Below are 19,946 nucleotides of genomic sequence, written 5' to 3' on the forward strand. Positions count from 1 at the left end.
CTGAAGAATATGTCTCTGGCTAATTAAATTTTCAATGAAATTTGGCACTAGAGGCATAGCTCCTCATTCATCATTAGATGTATGACAATTACTGAAAATGCTCCGAGCGGCTTTGTACTGTACGTCTATATTCATGTTCAGCTTTAGAGACAAACTGTGGAATCGCAGTAAAGAAATCGTTTGTCAGGCACTCTGACAGAGGAAGGAGAAAAGCTTTTAGCATGAAAGCTTTCATTTCATTGGACACATTAGTTTAAAACGTCGACTGGCTTTGACCTCACAATGTCTTCATCAGGGTGGAAAGTGAGACTGACTGAACACTTGCCCTCTAGACTTCTGGGAGCTTTGTGTAGGCCACTCCTTGGATTCCTGATCTATGAATTGTCATATGTAAATGTATGTAATTGTAATGTAGGTGCCAACACTCCGGCACCTACATTACCCATGATGCAACTTGACCAGCGAGTTGGCTCAGTAGATTTGAATGTGTTATGCTCGTGGCAGCAAATGTAGCCTCGAGCTGCTAGCCTTAGGCAGAGATGAGGAGCGGGCCAGAGGTATGCTAATTTCAATCCTTTCTAACCTCTGGAGTTTTTCCACTATGCCGCTGTCCTCCCCAAGACCTGTAAACAGACTTTGATTTGTAAAATCAGAGTTCCCCATTAACCAAGTAGTCAGACTGGTAAATACGAAGCTGCAGCCAGCAGATAAATAGCCAAACTCAGCATAAAGCGTACAAAGAATGGGAAGTCATTCGTTCCTGAACGTTTATCTTCATGGCACATAAGCACAAGGATGAGCAGTCAGGTATAGAAGTCAAAAGTCGGCCTGTTTCTACGCGGCCTTCATTCATTTTAAAGTGTTATCTAAATTCAATCAGCCACTGTATTACGCCAGCTGAGTTTCATTAACTTGACATAATTTAAGCTCTCTTAATGACTTGTTCAGTGTCTGAGCCACAACTCAATACAGAATCATTCATGACTCACAGATATAATTGTGTGGAACAGCATGGTACCACATGTTGAATTGGCCTTTGGACAAACCAAACTCAGCCAGTGGCAACCAGCTGAGAATAATCAGATGAGAGTTGTCCCAGATTTCTCTCTCTTATGCGTTTTGGCTCATTATCAACAGCTGTGAGACTTTGCCTTAACTTTGACCCTGTTAATACAATTTCTCCTTGAATGCACAGCTAAAAAGAAAGAACTTTCAACCGTGACTCTATTAAAGAGACCCAGCCTCACAGAACGAAGGTGGTTCTTTGGATGAACTGGTTTTGCACTTTGCTGGAGCTCCTTATTGTTTCTGACAGATGATGAGAGCGGGATATGGGCATGATGAAATGAAAAGCAAATATCTTACAGATCAAATAACATCAAATAGACTGAGATAAACCCTTTTAGGGATGACTGTGCTGGTGTAATATTAAAATTGTTTGCAGGATTGCAAAGTTTAGATGCCTGTTTGTTTTCTCTGCTGGTCTCTGTTTTATTGAGCTGCCAAAAAATGATGCAATTTTACCTGCTTTGTTGTTTCGATAGATACAAAACCACTGCTGTGTTTCATCAATAGTTAACCAATCAGCAAAGACCTCTCAAAAAACAGTTTGAAAGATACAGTTACCAGATCTAAAAGCAACCAGACATATGGAGCCGCTTAGTTTGGTTATGAGAAAGTGTGGGGAGGCCTGACCAGAGTGGCTGGGAAGCCTGTAGGAGGCCGACTCAGAAACTACATCCAGGTTTGACACAGCTGGTTTACTTAGAAAAGAAGAGTGATGCCATGAGACACGTCTAATTAAAAATATGTGCAAAACAAAAAGAAGCAAATGAACTGTTAACTTAGCTCAACTGGACAAAACACGGCTCATAGTAATACAACTAACAGCCAAAAAGCAGCTGCTTAAATAGCCCCTTCCATCAGCAGGGGCCAATCTAGTCTGTACCGTTCACGATGCAGGTGATGACCATCCCCCTCCTGACAGCAGGGAAGTGATAAAGTTATTCATTCTCACTGGCCTCTAAGCAGACCCTCTCCATATGACTCTCACATACCGAACAATACAGCCATACATACACAGAACACAATCAACATGAAGAACACACACTTAACCTAGTTTACCTCCCCCCATAGTTGGACTATCCCAGTGACATCACTGATGATGTCACAGAGTGTATAAATACAGGAAATGTTCAGCACCGCCTCCTTTTTTCCCCTGAATTACATGATGCGTGTGGTAAGTAACAAAGAAAGAAAATGATTTATTTAACACAGAACTGAACCAATAAACCATAACTTAACTTATCAATGCCTTTCCAGGGTTTACATTAACTAGAAATGATGGTTAACTGTAATACAACATAAAGAAAAACACAAACAAACCCAGGATAGCTTGTGTCTGTAAACTACAGCTCAATGGTGGAGCTGTGGTGAAACAAACAGTTTAACAAACGAGCATGGTTACATTTGTAAGCGATGTGGCAGCGATGGTAATAATGGGGACAAATGGCCTGTTCTCACCCACTTTGTCGCAGAAGGATTCTAAACTTTTTAATGTAAAAGTCAGTGTGCATCAGGGACATAGAAACCATGCATATGAAATGAGATGTGTGGGCAAAAGGAATGACCCATTAGGTCCATGATAAAATGAGGAAAAGAATAGACCATGTTTGAAGACAAACACACATTTCATTTAAAAAGTAGAAATTATTGTATGTTCTCTGAGGCCACAAACACATTAGCTGACTTGTACTGATTTAATAGCCTGGATGGCAAGTGCTCTTTTAATAACTGTACATCCAGGCACAGAGGTGATTAACATGACCACGGGCATGTTTGATGTCAAAGTCCGCTTACAAGCTTTTTGTTAAGTTTAAACCACATCCCACAGATTTTGCTCAGGTCTCATGATATTTCATTAGTATGTGATTAAGTGACACCAAGAGTGAAACATGTGATAGTAGGAGCTTGTATATTGAATGTTGTGGTCTGTAGCTCAATATAAAGAATGAATTAAGAAGAAATAGTCTGAAGCTGCAATGATTTGTCAATCCAAAGAAAACTGCAAACTTTTGTTTTGTTGTTTCAGTCATTTTTCAAGCAAAAATGTCAAGTCTGTGCTGGTTCCAGCTTCTTCAGTGTCAGGAGTTGCTTCTTGTCTTTGCCTTTTGTGACAGTAAATGAGGAGTTTTGGGGTTTTGGAATGTCTGTTTATAGACTAAATGATGAATTAATTGGGAAAATGATTATTAGTTGTATCTCTAAAAGTAGTCGTGGCTTGACGTGAACCTTTTGTGCAGCACCAGAGCTGTGAAAACGACCAACTAATGGCTGATCGCTAATACAGTCCAAGAGTGAATACTCACCTTGCGACACATATTCATGATTGAAGATGGTTGTCAACTAGTCACTTTACAATCACACGGGCTACTGCAGCTGTTACTTGCTACATTTGGTGGCATTTGTTGCCATTATTGGCATGTTTATGTGGCAACTGTTGGTGCTTTCAGAAACTCAGCCAGCTCTGAGCACCTTATTGCTGACAAATGGTCCAAAACTCGTGAAGACTGATTCATCATTTTCACCTAATGGGCAACTGATGCTTTTCTTTGCTTTGTAATTCAAAGGAGCATCCCACACAAATGCACCACACTACGCTCTGACTAACTCTGAGCTGGCACACAATCGGATTTGTTAAAAAGACGTAAAAAAAAAAAAAAAAAGTGGAGAGTGGGCCGATCGCAGTAGAAAGATAACAGCGTCACTGGGTGAGAAATAGTAGTCAGGAAACTATTTCTGGGCACATACCCAAGTGGGCCAATTTCTGACCTCTTTTCCAGTCCAAATCAGCATCTTAGTGCCAGCAGGACAGGAGGCAGTGTTGTTAAACCCCTGCGTTAGTCTTCCTACGTCCTCCCGTCACTCCTTGGGTTGTAAGCCTGCATTAAAATGATCATAGATGTGTAGTAAACCTGTAAGTTGCAACTTTCCTCTCCTCCCACTGTATTGTGCCTCCTCTGAGTGTGCTGCCACCCAGTCAGCAGGACAGCTAATGTGGTTGTAAGCCGCTAACAGGCCTGTGAAGCTCTTGTCGGGAACATTAACATAGCAACACCACAACAATGAATGTGTTATCGGGCCTAGCCATGGCAACATGCAGACAACTTTTAATGAGTGGGTCTGTGCAGGGATGCTGTTTCCGTGTTAGTGGAATTATTAAAAGAATATTAATTAGCAGGATGAAAGGCAATGTACAGCTATTGCTGTATGACAAGCACTCTGGTTGGATGGCTTCCTCTTTGTCAAAACCTATTTACACAACACAAAGCTCGCACAGGCTTAATTAATGATACATAAATAGTCAAGCTGTGGCCAGGATGTATGAAATGTTATGGGTTGAAATGTCATAATTACGCTAATGTCATATTTACAGTCATGTGGAAAAGAGGATCTCGCTGTTTTGTTTGGAAACATCTCTCCGGTATATTTTTAGCAGCGCAAGAAGCTTGTTGGTGTTGGGGGAAGTGTAATTGCTTTGCAGAGTGTGTTGGTATACGTATACAGACAGCCACAAACATGAACGGCCTGGGGACTGCACACACATGCAAACACACACACACACATTGAGAGTGCATGTAAACCAGGCATTTGGAAAAGTGTTTTTAATGTGTAAGATTCAGAGCTAGTTGTATTACCACAGTTAAACTTGGTGTCAGTGAAGAGGAGGACAGGCTTGTGGTTCAGCCAGCAGCTGCTGCCGCTCGGCAGTTTCCAGGTCTGCCAGCGAGAGCTCAACCAGCAAGTGTTGTAAGAGTACTTTGAGCTGTGAAATGAATTCCATATGAGGAGAATGAACCACTGGTGGATGTATGATGTGTTCCTGTTGACTTTACTGCAGGCTTTTTATCTATGGGGATCTGAATATGTTTGCTTTTCTATGCAAGGCTTAAGACTTGGCAGAGAACCATGAGCCTGGGGTATTATGTGCCAGCTAATATGTACGTTTGTTGTGGTGGGTTTGGGAATTTTCAGTGTTTTTATGCCTTGAGAAATAATGATGGATTTGTGCTTTGCTCAGAGGTAATGTTATATGTATACAGCTTTATGCCTTTGTGTCCTGTGTGTCAAGATGAACTGTGGTCAGAGCTTATATTTATTAAAATGCCTCAGAATTACTCTATAGAATACTGTAAAAGGCCAAAGTGAACTGTAAGAGTAAACTTGCACAGCAGCGCTCAAATGATAACATGATTAATCGCATGTATGATAGGAGCAGGACTGCCCCATCGTTCATTTAACTTCTTTAAAAAGTTCATTCCATTTGTGTAAAATCTTTAATAACTTCTGCAGCAGTTCACAAAAAACAACAATCTAATATTGTCATGATATACGCATGAATAGGGATTATGCCATAGGAAAATTGGCTGAAATGGAAACAAAACAAGCCAACTGGAGATTATGCTGCTACATTGACAAGCGCAGACAATGAAGATGTTTGGAAAGTGATCACAAAGAACATAAATGGCACCTTTATTCATGTTATTGGCAAAAAAACAGAAGAAATCCTGTCAAAATTTTCATCTCAAACAACCCTGTTTTGAATTGTACATATTGCATATTACGCTTGATATTACACATAATTGCACATATACAGATTTGTGCTCACCTCTGACTGTACTGCAGCCTTTTAGCATCCATTTTTAACCAACTTAAGAAGTCCCTGGAGCTTTTTTTTAAGGTAAGAGTTTCTAAATTGTAAGCTTTTATTCTTGAGTTTATGAGTACACGTTCACGTTAAGGGTTATTAGTTTTAGTAAGTTCAAAATGAGGGTCCGAGCAATGATTATGAGCTCTGTTATTCAGTTGCAGTGTTCCTGGTCCAAATGTTGATCTGAGCATTTTGGAAGACCGTGTGGGAAGAGTACAGAGTGTCTCTGTGCTGCTGTACATGTGTGTGTCAGCATTTTCAGGCAAAGCAGCCGCAACCTTTTGAGGCGAGGTCAGAGGCCACTGAGACAGGAAGTGCCAAGAGGCCAGGCTGTTGAAACTCTGAGCGGAAGTTGAACAGACAACTTCATGGAGAGGAGTATATTCTAAATGACAGTGTTGTAAAAGTCAATACAGAGTCAGGCTGAATGCAGGGTCACAGTGGCCTCTCCTCTCTCCTGTGACAGAGCGCAGAATTGAAATGAGGCTGGAGATCACAAAGCACTCATGTCAGGAAGGTACAGAGATTTTGTCATAAAAGGGAGCCAAAGATCTGACACCTTTAAAATGTAATTCTGCTTTTGACCTTGGACTTTCCTTTAACTCGCTGAAATAAATGCACATCTCTTTGCAGAACTTGAATAACGAACCCAAAAAGGGAATTTTAAATCTCGCATTCTCATTCCTCCTGTGTGTCTCTCTGCAGACGGGAACCATAACATGACCATGGCTTCGAACTCCATGACCATGCCCATGTCAGACCCCAGCGCCTGGGCAACGGCCATGAGCAACCTGGGGACCCCTCCGATAAGCATGACTGGACAGCAGCTCATGCCAGGTACCACAGAAAACGTGCTACATGCTGCCAAACAGGCCACACGGTGCCACAGAAATGTGCATTGTATTGTACAGTGAATATATTGATATGGGAATTTCTGTCCCACAGCTCATAAAAAACCTGAATTTGTCAGGTTTATGTCTAAACCTTAGGTAGAAGATATGCTCTAAGTAAGGCAGAGCTGCCTACATGTTCAGAGGTGGGAGAAACAGCAGCCTAAAAGTTACAGAACCTTTTTTGGGTTGTTGACTTGAATTCACAGACTGGCTGGGAAAATGTGTGTGTAGGAGGACAGATGAGTAACAGTGTTTCCTCCCCCTCTGCTGCCCTCAAAGTGCCCTTGAGCAAGTCGGTGAGCATCAGCACTGGAGCAGTTGTAGTCATCGCACTGGGCAGCTCCCAATGCGTCAGTGTTTGAATGTCTGGAGCCTCCCCTCCTCTGCATCTACTCCCCCAGGCAGATATAATTAAGGATATGCTGTTAGATAATTTTCCTGCTTAAGTAAAGGTTTGGAAATGCCAAATGTGTCCAGAGGATGATGACTTGTTGTGTTTTCATACCTGTGTGGGGCCCGTGGGGGCGGTAAGTCATCCTCGTCTGACAGTGCAAAATCCAGCTGGAGCTCAGGGTGTTTACAGTATTTGTGGCAACCCCTTTAAGGTGTTCCCTCGCTCTTCCACTCGTCACTGAAGAGTTAGTAATCCTCATCCAGCCCCCATGGGGTTGACTAGGTTCTTACTGATTGGCTGAGCACATACATTCAAGTGTAGGTGAAAAGTTTGTGCAGTTTGGAAAGTTGTTCAATTTCTTAACCAGAGTTGCATCAACACCTCCCTCATGCCTGCACTTTAAATATCACACTCCAGCCAGCTAGCTTAGCTTAGGATAATGACCAAACTCTGTGATTGCACCAAAGAAATAGGTTGCAGCTTAGATATTCTTTTTTGCTTAGGAAGGTTCCTAACAGAGTATCGAAGTGGCAGCCATGATGAGAGCTGTTCAAACTCTCATGCTAAGGAAAGGTGCTTCAGTGCCTCCCTCACAGCTTGTATCACCCATAACAACTACAAAGCCCAATCAGTTCAACATTTCAAGGTGTTTACTGAGTTCTGGTTCTTAAGCTATTATATGCATAGTCTCATAATCAGCATATTACCCATAACCCATTACCCACAGTCTGTCTATCAAGAAAAGTGGATATGAGACTGTTTGCTTGACATCTATGAAGAAAGAAATTTTTTTACCAGATGGAGTTAATTCAGCATGGTTGAAGCTCAAGAGTGATTGTATGTACAGAAGTAGATTTGTAGGCCTAACATACGATACCTATCTTGTATAAATGTAAGAATTATTTCCATACAGCCGTGCTATTTTGAACACCGACACACTGTGTGTCAGAGCAGCCGCAGCAACCACACAGTCAGCAACAGGGAACTAATGCATGAGAGCTGCAAGGAGGTGAAGCGGGAGAGACGGCGCCAGAACGCGGGTTGAAGATGTGACCCATGACCTGTTCATCATAGCTTATGATAATGCAGCGCAATGAAGATACAGACGAGTACATAACGCAGCTCTGTCTGTCTGTCTGTCTGTCTGTCTGTCTGTCTGTCTGTCACTGTTAACAGGCTCCAGTCTGCAGTGTAGTTCATATACTTCACTTGATAATCCACAAAACTGAAGAGTAAAATCAGGCTTCATGATCAAAGTTTTCATATCGAGTCGACACTTCTGTCCATATTCTCATTTTCCCTCTCTCTCTCTTTGTGGTCTGCATCACACTTTTTTTTTCTTTTTATCATTTGGTGGCTTTTCTAATGCCTGACTTTAGCACTTTCATTTCAGTTCCAGCCTTGATAATAAAGTAGTATTTTTCACCAGGTTGTATGGCCTATATGAAACAAAACACTAAGACCACACAGGGCAAAGTATCCAAGATGCGCTTTTAGTCCATCTTCTAAACACTGTAGTTCTAACATTTATAGCTGACAGTAACATCAGCTATTGCATAATTACGTAACCTTGTGTAATTGCGGTTGGATTCTCTTTATGGTTTTAGCGGAGTTCACAGGACCCGAGACACCAGGCTCAGACAGATTAGACAGGAGGCAGATGAAAGTTTAACCATTTAACGAATATAATGCAGGCGAGTGGAGACAGGTCTGAGTTCTTCTGTGAGAGCAGGCAGACAGGGTATGTGCGACAGCAGGCGAGGATGAGACAGGGCAGGGGAATGGAAGTCAGGAAGCCTGACTATTCTGACAAAGGTACTGGTCGTTTACCACACAGCAAGACAGACAATATGACGGATACTCGTTGAAACCCTGGGGCTTAAATACTGTGTAGGCAGGTGAGTCTTGATTGCTTGATTGAGCACACCTGTGCTCAGGAGGAGAGGAGGCTGGGCCCAACCTGTCGGCCATGCCCTGCAGAAACACCGACTCGGACTTGACGGACAGGGGGGAGACAGACAGGAGACAGAAGGAGGGGGGGACGCATAGGAGCATAAAAGGAGAAAGGAGAAGAGACTGCAGATCTCCAGATCAGACTGCAGATCAGACGTCCTTGTGACTTTTGTCCATGGAGGTCAAGATAAAATTGTACATTTAAGACTATTTGACATGACCCGTCATCTTGCACAGAACCCCCTTGTAAAACCACAAATTCTCTTTTTTACGCTTCTGGTTTTGTATGAATTAAATAACTGAATAATAATGTGTTAATTAACCTGAGCTTTGGAAGGTCTTGTAGGCAGATTTTGTTACCTCTGGACAAAGCCAGCCTCGCTGTTTCCAGTCTTTATGCCAAGTTGTATTCATAAATGGCTGCTGGCAGGTGCTTCATGAATGGTAAATGGCTACATTTATATAGCACTCTCATCCAAGCGCTTTCCAAGGTTTTCGCTGCTCATTCACCCATTCACTCGCACAGGGATGGTGGAGAGCACAGTGCAGGTCTGACAATCAGTGGTTCAGTGTCTTCCCCAAGGACACCTTAGGCAAGACCCTGTGATCAGTGTACAACCCACTCTGCCTCCTGAGCCACAGCCACCGCACATGTAACTGCTAGATACGAGGGTGCTATCGATCTTCTCAAGTCAGGAAGTGGAGAAAGAAAGCGAAAAATCATACCTCCCAAAATATCAAACTCTTCCAATGAAAGAGAGCCGTCAGAGGGTTCAGCCTGTATTCATAGAACTAGAGTTATGGTGTATAACTAGTGCCTGCGCTCAGGTCACATTGGGTCAGCAGCTGAAAATATGCCAGCGTGTGGTATGTGTTTGCTGGCATATCAAATGCGCCAAGTTTACAACAAAAGGGTCCAGGAGACGATAGTGTTTCTGCATTCTGATCCCTTCTGTTTGACCTAGCTTCTTTTAAGTCAAGATATATAAACACATCAACATCCCTGTAATCCCTCTCAGGCCTGGTTCCTTAAACTACAGTTCGCAACCCCAACTGCAGCAGGAGCATCCTCCTTTTGTTTAAGAGTGTGAGTCAGCTGGTACAGCTATGCCCTGAAGACAAAAATGCCACAGTTCCAATGCAATAATACAATTCAACAATGGGATAAATGATTTAGACTCAAAAACGTAAACTTCAGAGCACAGGATGGTGGTGTATGTTCTTCTGCATAGACAGTGATGCATAAACAACTCACATTATTGAAATACTTAGACTGTTAAGACTTAGACTAATAAGAGACTTTGGGTACCCTATAAAAACTCTCAGAATCACAAGATCTACTATGTTAACATTTTACGGTACATCATGTACAACTAGTCAATAATTCCCACAGCACATCAGTACCAGTAGCAGCTCTTAGAGGTCACCCAAGAGGAGAGGTCATTTCTAAAATTCGAACCCTGGCAGAGTCACATCCGCTGGCAGCTTTGCTGTCTTCAACCGTGCTCGTTTTGAATTATATCAAGTTTTAGAAAGGTTTAAGAACAGCCACACTGAAGTATATCTTTATTAAGCATTGTATTAGTATTTGGCTGTTTGCAGAATTGGACTGTGAAACCTGTTTGGCATTCAGACAGTGCACAAGCATTGAATGACGACACTAAATTGGGACTGTTCTTAAATTCCTATTAGCTCACATGCTGTGTGAAAAGGGTTTTATTGGATCATAATCATATATTCACCCATAAGTTGGCATGAATGAAAAGTGAAAATACTGTATAACAAGATACTGGTGTTTACATTATTACTGTGGTTTTATGAGGGATTGTTTGCCATAGTTACGCAATGGTAGTTTACTCAATTGATTTTAATGTCTTTGTGCATAACAGATAACTGAAATAATAAATTCATTACACCGAGCTTTGTTTCAGCTCGCGCTGCTGCAGCCTTTTGCAGTTAATGTACACGTTATGAAAGTACGCTGTTGAAGCGAGTGGACTCAACATGGAAACTGGCCTGCCTCTTTGCTGCTACGTGTTTGTTCTTTTCACAGCTCATGAGCATAATCAGAGAGCTGTGCCGTTGATGTGTTCTTAAAAGAGCACACACAGCGACTTAAAACCCTTCATCAGCATTACTTTCAGAACGCTGGATAAAATATGTGGAAACAGAGCTTTTAGATTAATGAAGCTTTGACACGTGTGCCCATTTGTTTGTCATCTTCCAATGTTATTACAACCTCAGAGAGCACTTCATTGTTAAGTGTTCTGCATTGGGAACATTACATTCAGTCTTACCAACTCCACTTCCCTTTTAAAACCTCAGGGAAGGCTCCACTATTTCTCTCTCCACCTTTAACCCTTATTTATAGTATTTAGCGAATGCTTTTCAGTCTTGTGTTCTCATACATGTAATGCATATGGCTGTCTGTGAGTCCATACTTAAGACAAATGCATGTAGAAATTGCTGACATTCTGTCCCGCAGCTCACCTATTGAATGTTATCTGTGGTATTTACTGCTCTCACAGTCAAAACAGCCTCTGCAAGCTCTCCATCCAAGAGTATCCTAGACATTACCGACAGTGGGGAGCTGTCCAGCATGATGGAGATGGAGGGAAACACTCGTGCCCACGCGTTGAGAGGGAGAGGTGCATGTGGAGGGAATTTGATCTGTGTGGCGTGCAAAGAATCAAGCCGTAGTTGCGGTAATATATCTTCATTAAAGTCATTTTGACAAAGCTGTTTCTGAAGGGTGGTGTGGAGAGGAGAGAGGGGAGGAGAAAGAGATGGAGAGGGAGGAGAGTTGTGGAGGACAGCTGTGTGTCCCCGCAAGGATCATCTGGGAGAGCAGCTGGTGCTTCACTACCTTTAGCTCTTCCTTCCTCCTCTCTGCCCCTACCCCCCCTCCCCCTCCCCCTCTCTCCCAAATTACCCAACATCTTCATTAATGTCTCATTACAGCTGAGTCAGCCACTGTAACCCACAGCCACATTAGAGCAGACGCCGCTCGTCTGGTTTTTAGGGAGCACAGTTTTGGACTCCTTTCAGTCACACTAAAAAACTCAACCAGTACACATGATAAACTGAGTTCTGCTGCAAATTAAGAAAATAAAACCTTCAGTATCTCACTCTTAAGCCTTGAAATCTAAAGTTTAGATCAGGCTTTATCCCTCGCTGTACATGAAGGACTTCTTTGGACACCTTTAGTTCACTCACTCGAAACAGCACAGCAATCCTTTGTGCTATTAGTAATTTTGTGAGAGCGTTGGTTATTTTTTTCATGATACGTATGTGTGCCCAGAGCAGAACTCTATTATATAATCTGCACACTCATAAGGAAGTCAGTGGGGTACTTTTGTCTCAGCGGAGCACACTATCATCCATCTGCACATAGACAGACACTTCATCAGACAGAATGAAATAATTCAGTTTCAAGTACTCCTACCAGCTCGTTTTCTTTTAGTCAACTCCTACCGTCTCTCTCTCTCTCTCTCTCTCTCCCTTTAACCATTTATGAAGAGGAACTCTCAGGTCAATCAAAGTTGGCTGCTAAGTGCAGTCTGAGTTATGAGTGTGCGTCCACACTCCCTGTTCTGACTGCACTTAAACAGGCAGCTGAAAGGAGGCCTCCCAGCAATAAACCTGACCTTTGCTGAACTCCATCCATAATCCATATGTTCAGTAGACTTTGCTGAGAGATGCATGGTCAAATTTCCAGTCTGTTAGCTCTGAACCTCCTGAACCTTTTGAGGCACACTCAACATGAGCCACTTCCCCCTGAGCCTCCCACACACACACACAGGTAAGGTACAGAAGATGGACTCACACACACACACTGTCACATGTTATGTTATGTCACATGTTTTATGGTCTTTGAACTAATCCAGGTGGATTAACACCTGATTCTCCGTCATGACTCAAATCCTGCTTCTTATGACTTTAAACCAGAGAAAGGTTAGCAGGTCTCTTTCCAGCTGAACTGTGCATGTGTGTGATTAATGTGCAGGTGGTTCAGAATTTTTAAATGAACGCTCCAAATTTGACAAAATAATCATAGGCTTGTTTGCTGTCATGCTTGAATTTAGAAGATTAATATTGGTCTCATCTTTGGGTGTTCAGTGCAGAGAGATTATTTTATCTGAGCATCCAGACAGCAAGACAAACAAGTTAAAGGAGGAAAAAATACAGCTCGGAAATTGTCTTTTTAACAGGCTGTATCCTGTTGGCTAGTAAGCTCGCCATCATGAAGTCAAAGACAGAGGTCCTGACTCGGATTCATGGTTGGGTCTCAGTCCTGTGAAGACCGCTAGTCAAATAGCCTCGTTTGTTTTGTTGCAAGCAAAGCTAGGCCAATAAATCAGCTAATATTAATAGCAGATCTATGGTTTATGGCACACTTACACTACATTTATATCACGCTTTTGTCCAACATTTCACACTGTTTTATCAATAGATGGTTTTTATAATGCCTGGCTTCAGGGTTGACGCACCTCAGCACCACTACCTCCCTCATCCACACTCCTTTCAGTTCCAACCCTGGAAACAAAGTCATTTTGTCATTGGGTTATTTGTCCTATATGAAACAACAAATGCAGAATCACAGAGTGAAGTGTCTAAGATGTGCTTTTAGTCCACCTTCAGAACATTGTAGTTTCACCACAGCAGTCCCACGTCAGTAACATCTGCTGTAGGCAGATTCTCTTCGCATGGCGGTTGTCTTTTCCTTATGATTTCTCCTTCATAGCTTTTCTTTACCTCATGATGTTTTCATGAAAAGGAAAAGACACTGGACATAATTGTTGTGTCTATTTGACATGACCCATAGTCTTGCACAGAACCCTCCTGTAAAGCCAGAAACTGCCTTTTTTTTTTCATTTCAGGTTGTGTATGTTAATCAGCTGAGCAATAACGTGTTAACTGGCGAGCTGTGGAGGCTCTTGTCGGCAGATTTTGTTACCTTTGGACAAAGCTGGCCTCGCTGTTTCCAGTCTTTATGCTAAGCTGCTTTCATAAATGGCTGCTGGCAGGTGCAATATGAATGGTAAATGGCTACATTTATACAGCAGTTTTATCCAAAGCGCTTTACAAGGTTTTTGCTGCTCATTCACCCATTCACTCACACACAGAGCGAATGACAATCAGGAGTTCAGTGGTTCAGTGTCTTGCCTAAGGACACCTTGATATGTGGACATACAGCCTCCCCACATGTTTAACTGACATAACCATACCTTCCAAAATGTCAAACTGTTCCAGTGAAAAAAATATTGTAGTAGTTGGGTGTAGTTGGTTATATTTCAGAGTTATCAAAGAATTTAAAGGCCCTGCACTCCCACACAAGTGTTGTCACCCTTTCTGTCTGATCAGACCTCTGCTCAGCTTGAAGGTATGAAGAGTTATGCTGGAATTATGTGAGGTCACCTGGCTGTACTAATAACTATGAGTAAAGGTGTAATTTGTCCCACCCTGGCAGGTGAAACAAAGCTTTCATGAAAGTGAAGGAGATGTCTGTCAAGCACAGTCTGCGCACGCCAACACAGTCCCGAGAAAACATCTAATCAGGCCCAGTAATTGACAACTGTGTGGGTGTAGCATGGCTGTGCAGGGCCTTTAAATCCAGCAACACTGACAGGACTTTTGAGACGCTGCATGCAACCTGTGGCTGAAGTAAATACCTCCAGTACTGCAGCTAATGGTTCATTAAACCAAAATGTGTCATTTTCTATGGAGCACATGTAAAATACACAGTGTCTGTGTGCATGTGACAGCTCTGCAGTTGTTGAAAACCTGGGTTTAAGCCAGGCTAAACAAATATTGGACAGATCTTCATACTGAACAGAGAGAGATGAAATGGATATTGATCTTCTCCTTCAACTGCTGGTAAAAAAGTGTAATTTCCCAAATGTCGCAGTTTTCCTTTAACTTCAGAGCCCCTGCTTTTCATCCTCCTTTATTTAATCAGTGCTGTCAAAGCAGTTGCACTACAGACTGTAGAGCACTTTGTCAATCTTGCGTTTAGATAAGTGCTATATAAATAAAGATGATTATTGTTATTATTAAAGCATTGCTGGTGTGGACAGATAATATGAGACTGAGTAACGATGTCCTTCTGCAAAGTGTCCTCACTTTGTCAGCAGGAAAAGTGTCTTAATTTGATTAAATCCTTGTTATCTGTCATTCTGCAAGTCATTTGTCATTCTGTAACACAGCCATCTTATTTTTAGAATTAGCGTTTTCCTTTCAACATGGCAGCAGGATGCAGGCCTGGGATCAGTTTGCATCAGTGTGTTTGTCCATCACACCAGTCATCTGAATTTGATGATACATCTCAAGCTGCACTCATCTTAATCGATTTGTCAGTGGCATAACAACCAAACGTCAAAACAAAGCAACATATTTGTCACTTATTGGTGCAGAAAGGGGCTGAATTATGTTAAGATGTTGCACTTTACAAGCAGCCTCATTAATGCAACTGAGCCATCAGCTCAGCTGACACAAAACCTCTCTGTAGATTCATGACATCAAAAAGCTTCCATGTACACACAAAGACAGAAATGTGTGTGTGTGTGTGTGTGTGTGTGTGTGTGTGCATTCTTTTCATCACAATTATAAAGTCATACATAAATCTCACCTCATCATTGTGGAGCTGGATTCAAGCCACCTTTCTACTTCTACATTAACCATAAATAGGTGTAGTCAGGCCCTTATTCAACTGTTATCAACATGTCTGCTTGCTCCACTTGTCTTCAGACCTGCCAATAAAAACAGCAAAGAAGAAGAGCAGCTTCACCACTTGAGCCACACAAGCAATGTTCTCCAGCGATGCCAGAGCAGCCTATGTGACACCATTACGCACACTGTAGTGGTTTATAGCAGATAGATCATTAATTCCTTACATATACCTGTAAAGTTTTATTGGCAGTGACTTCTCAAATGGAATTATTAAGTGTCAATGATTTAGTTTGTAGTGCTCATATCAAAGCATGCTGTACTAAGAGCTTGATTATTTGATTCCTGAATCCATCTCTCTGTCCATCCGTCCAGCAATGGAATTGAGCATTGTGACCACAGTAACATTATCTTAACAAGTGATCCATTATACATGTTTAACATAAAACAAACCGCACACTCTGTGGGAATGAACTAATAGCTGCTGACTTCACATTGGTAACTCAGCCTGCTGCACTGCAGCTGAACCACTGAAAGGACACTTTTCTCTTTCACTTTCACGTGTGAGGGATGTTCATTTTTATGTTGTCCCATTTGTGCTGTGTGCAGTTTTTTCTAGCGGATTAGGAACAGCTAAAGGTGTAAGTTTACTTCAAGAAGTGTTTTATTTACTTTTAAATGTAGTATAACGACAATGCCGTTGTTTTTGGAAGTAGGGCTCATGATATACGGTCTGTAGAAGTGTATTATTCAACTTTTTCCCATGGTCTAGTGTTAAAAAAGCAAAGAAAAATCTCAATAAATCGTAATATCGAATTGCGATACATATCAACTCAGCACCTAAGTATCGTGATAATATTGAATCAGGAGATCAGCGCAGCGTCCCAGCCCTGCAGAATAAAAGGATGCATATGATAGAAGAATCATAGAATTGATCACACATGATAGAGATTAAGCTTCATTTGTATGGGACAGCGTGTTTAGTTATAACTGCATGTTACTGTTATAACTGTGTATGAAATCATACTTTATGTTTTTTACTTTTGAGTCAGAGGTCGAGTGAGACGGACGGATTCCTCAAGGAGCTACTTTGTCAGCACAGCTTCAGTTATCGAATTCAGGCAGGTAAACTCTATTCAGTTTGAGTTGTGTTGACCATTAAGATGAGGAGTCTATTGATCGATATATGATAGAAATCTTTATGGTCAGTGTTGGTGAATGCAGGTTGTGTATGTTGGAGCAGTGTTATTATTGGGATATTGAATGGAGGTTGTTATATCATTGAATCATACATCCACACTGTGATGACAGCAGAAGACTGTAGAATAGCCACAGAAATGGGTCTCCTCTATCTCTCCCCGCTCTGTCAAATATGATTACGTCTGTCTTCCTGTCGTGGTGTCTCTCTCTCTCTCCTTCTCCCTCTCCCTCTTCCTCTCCCTGTCTCTCTCTATCGCTCTCTCCCTCCCTCTCTCTCCCTGTCTCTGACCTTACAACCTTACAAGCTACCACTTATTATCACAGACACACAGACACTCTCATCTCTAAATCTGGCAGGATTTATTCACTCTGGCTGCTATGTCTAAGACTTTTTATCTCAGGGATATAATTTAGCTTTTTTCAAGAGTTTTCAAGAGACTTTAGGACTCATAACTCGAGCGTTGTCCAATACAGAAAGATTAAGGCAGGCTTTTTACTTTTTTCGGTGCTGATTACATCTCAGTGTTCCTCTGGCCAACCAACAATTTATGGCCTTACTGGTCAAAAATGTTGTGTACAGGCAACAAATATGACTTTTTAAGTGCAGTTGTCAAAAAGTTTTCTTTTTATTGACGGCCACAGTCTACTGATGTTGAACTTCACCGTTTGCAGACTGTCCCTCCACGACTCCTCGTCATCCTTTCTGTACAAAACGGTGCTCTTCTATTTAAATTATCATTTGAGGAAAAGGTGGGTTAAATAGTACTAACTTTATATACTGTTTTTGAGGCAGGTCACAAAAAATAAACTCGAAACCACAGCAAATTTTCACAGCCTTTTTTTTTTTTTGTGAAACATCTTGAAAGCACCATGTCAGGTAAGCTTGGCTCGACCTGAACTTCCATCATTCCTAAGTTTTTGTCCGAACCTGCTCTGACCTGTCAGGTCCTGACGTGTCCCATCAGGGTCAGATTGAGTATCCACACTAAGACCAGGACCTGCTTTTGACCAAAAGTGACCAGCTTTGCGTCAGGTAGTTCCTGCCTCGACATCATTCATCATACAGAATATACAGCTTGTCCAGTGTTATCCCTTCCTTAAGCCCCATTCAGACTGGATTTATTTTCAAGGGTCGTTGGGTGATTATAACATTACCTGCACCATTCAGTCATACTAATCCTGTCCCGAATGCGTTTAATTTTTCACCCCCACCTCAGTTACAGTCAGAATTAACTACTGTTGTTGGTCGAACTCGCTAATTTATGTCCCTCCTGGAGCCACGTCCTTGTGTTTTTCAGTAGATCTCTGTTGTTTATTTTTTAATCGCCTCAGTGGGAAATTCGATTTTTGTGTGAAAATGAAAGAAGTCAAAATACTTTTTGCTGATCAGAATAACAGAAACATTTGAACACCAACATGCAGGCCTACAGCAGGCCGAGTAGACCCTGTAATTGCTCATCCAATGGGCTTTCAAAGTCAACCGCAGGTAGATGCTGGTGTTGTCCATTGAATGTCCATGTCTACTACAGACCACATCCTCCATCTCAAGATGGTTAAAACACGGTCTAGACCAAATAGTTAAATTATTGAGGAGCCCAGTGAATATTTCATTGTAACAGTATGTTCAACTGAAACCAACTGCCAGTGGCAAAATGCAAGTATTGAAGAAATATTAAAGTAATTAGTGACTATTTACACTGGATGTACATTTTTTAATAAAAGAAACGGGGTTTGTTAAACAATATGCACACTTTAAACCTAAACCCAATTTGATTTCACGCCTCGTAACATTTATTTTCGTGGTGTCTTTTGTTTTCTAATGCAGCCCATTCAAAGGTATCACCCCTGTAATTAGTTATGCTGTATCAGTAATGGCCTGGTTTGCCAGCCTTGTTTATTTTCCCTTTTAACTTGCCCTTAAACTAAACTCCTCTAAACATTAGAAAGGCCTTGAAAGGTTTTTAATGTGGCTGCCTGAAGGTTGTAGATACACCCTTATATTGTGTGGTGCTGTTCAGAATATCCCTGGTAACTTGTAGAGCAAAGTGTTGTCCCTTTATACCAAAGAACAGGATATATTGACTCCGGATGAGAAATAAAATGATCACTTGCCCTCCCGCATTGGGAGGTTAGAGGTCACAGTCAGCTGGAGGGGATTAAGTGTTTTCCATGCTTGCAAATCCTCCTGCTGTGGCTCTAAGACTGTAACCACTCTCCGCCTTAGTAAATGATAATGAATAGTCGATGTATCTCTGCATTAGTATTCACTGCAAAATGACAATTCTGTTAGCTTAAAGCACTCCAGGACAACAAGGGCATTTAGGATAGGCTCTCATTATACGAATAGATGTTTCTATTACAAGCCATAATGGTATTTATTGGCTGGTTTGGACGCTATTAGAAATGTTATTGGATGGAGGCCACAAGGCAGCTGCTACTGAAACTAAGGGAGATATGTGGATGAATTCACGCTCTCTGTCTCCCAGTGACACACACACACACACACACACACACACACACACACACACGGCCCTCACACGCAAAAGTAGAATTTTTCAGCAGTCACGAGTGGAAGTCACTCCGTTCTTAGTATATTTGAAAGAACAAAAAGGCTCACAGGAGCCGGAGAGTTTCCCACGGTTCTCTCCACTGCGTTCGCTTGGCACACACTCGTTATACATGAACATGCCACACAAACACGCACAGGCTCATGCTCTGTGATCTGATCTACTGCAGCGATCAGCAAGAGACTGATTTAACTGGCCGAGGTTAAAGTCCTACATAAAGTCAGGGGAAACATGAGAAGTGTAAAAGTAATGATGGCGGCTGTGGTTCATAAAAGTTTCAGTTTAAGAGGTGCAATCTATGCAGAACAAATGTGTCGCTTATATCTGTCACAATGCAGAAAATGAAGTGAGGAATTCCTCGTGGTTAATAGAAACTGATGGATTTTTGAGAGATATGTGATGGAGATTAAAAGGGAAATGGAGATGCAGATGGGGGCACAGTTGGCAGGGCGAGTAAAAGGCCAAGTTCCAGGAGGCTTGGACCTGTCTGTTCATCAGAAAATATTACCCATATTACCCAGCATGCCTCACAGCGGCTGTCCGTGTCCCCCCGACCGCCACCC

At 41.9% G+C, this 19,946-nt stretch overlaps 1 protein-coding gene across 1 annotated transcript in view; it reads left to right on the plus strand.

Moving 5' to 3' along the window:
* The window catches only part of LOC143325904 (ecto-NOX disulfide-thiol exchanger 2-like), a 154,221-nt gene that overhangs the window by 78,719 nt on the left and 55,556 nt on the right, over positions 1-19,946 (plus strand). Inside the window, exon 3 of the mRNA XM_076739279.1 lies at positions 6,416-6,547. Coding sequence (XP_076595394.1) covers positions 6,416-6,547 — 132 coding nt within the window. The remainder of the gene's footprint in view (positions 1-6,415; positions 6,548-19,946) is intronic.

The sequence above is a fragment of the Chaetodon auriga genome, chromosome 9, assembly GCF_051107435.1.
Source record: "Chaetodon auriga isolate fChaAug3 chromosome 9, fChaAug3.hap1, whole genome shotgun sequence".
NCBI classification, from domain to species: Eukaryota; Metazoa; Chordata; class Actinopteri; order Chaetodontiformes; family Chaetodontidae; genus Chaetodon; species Chaetodon auriga.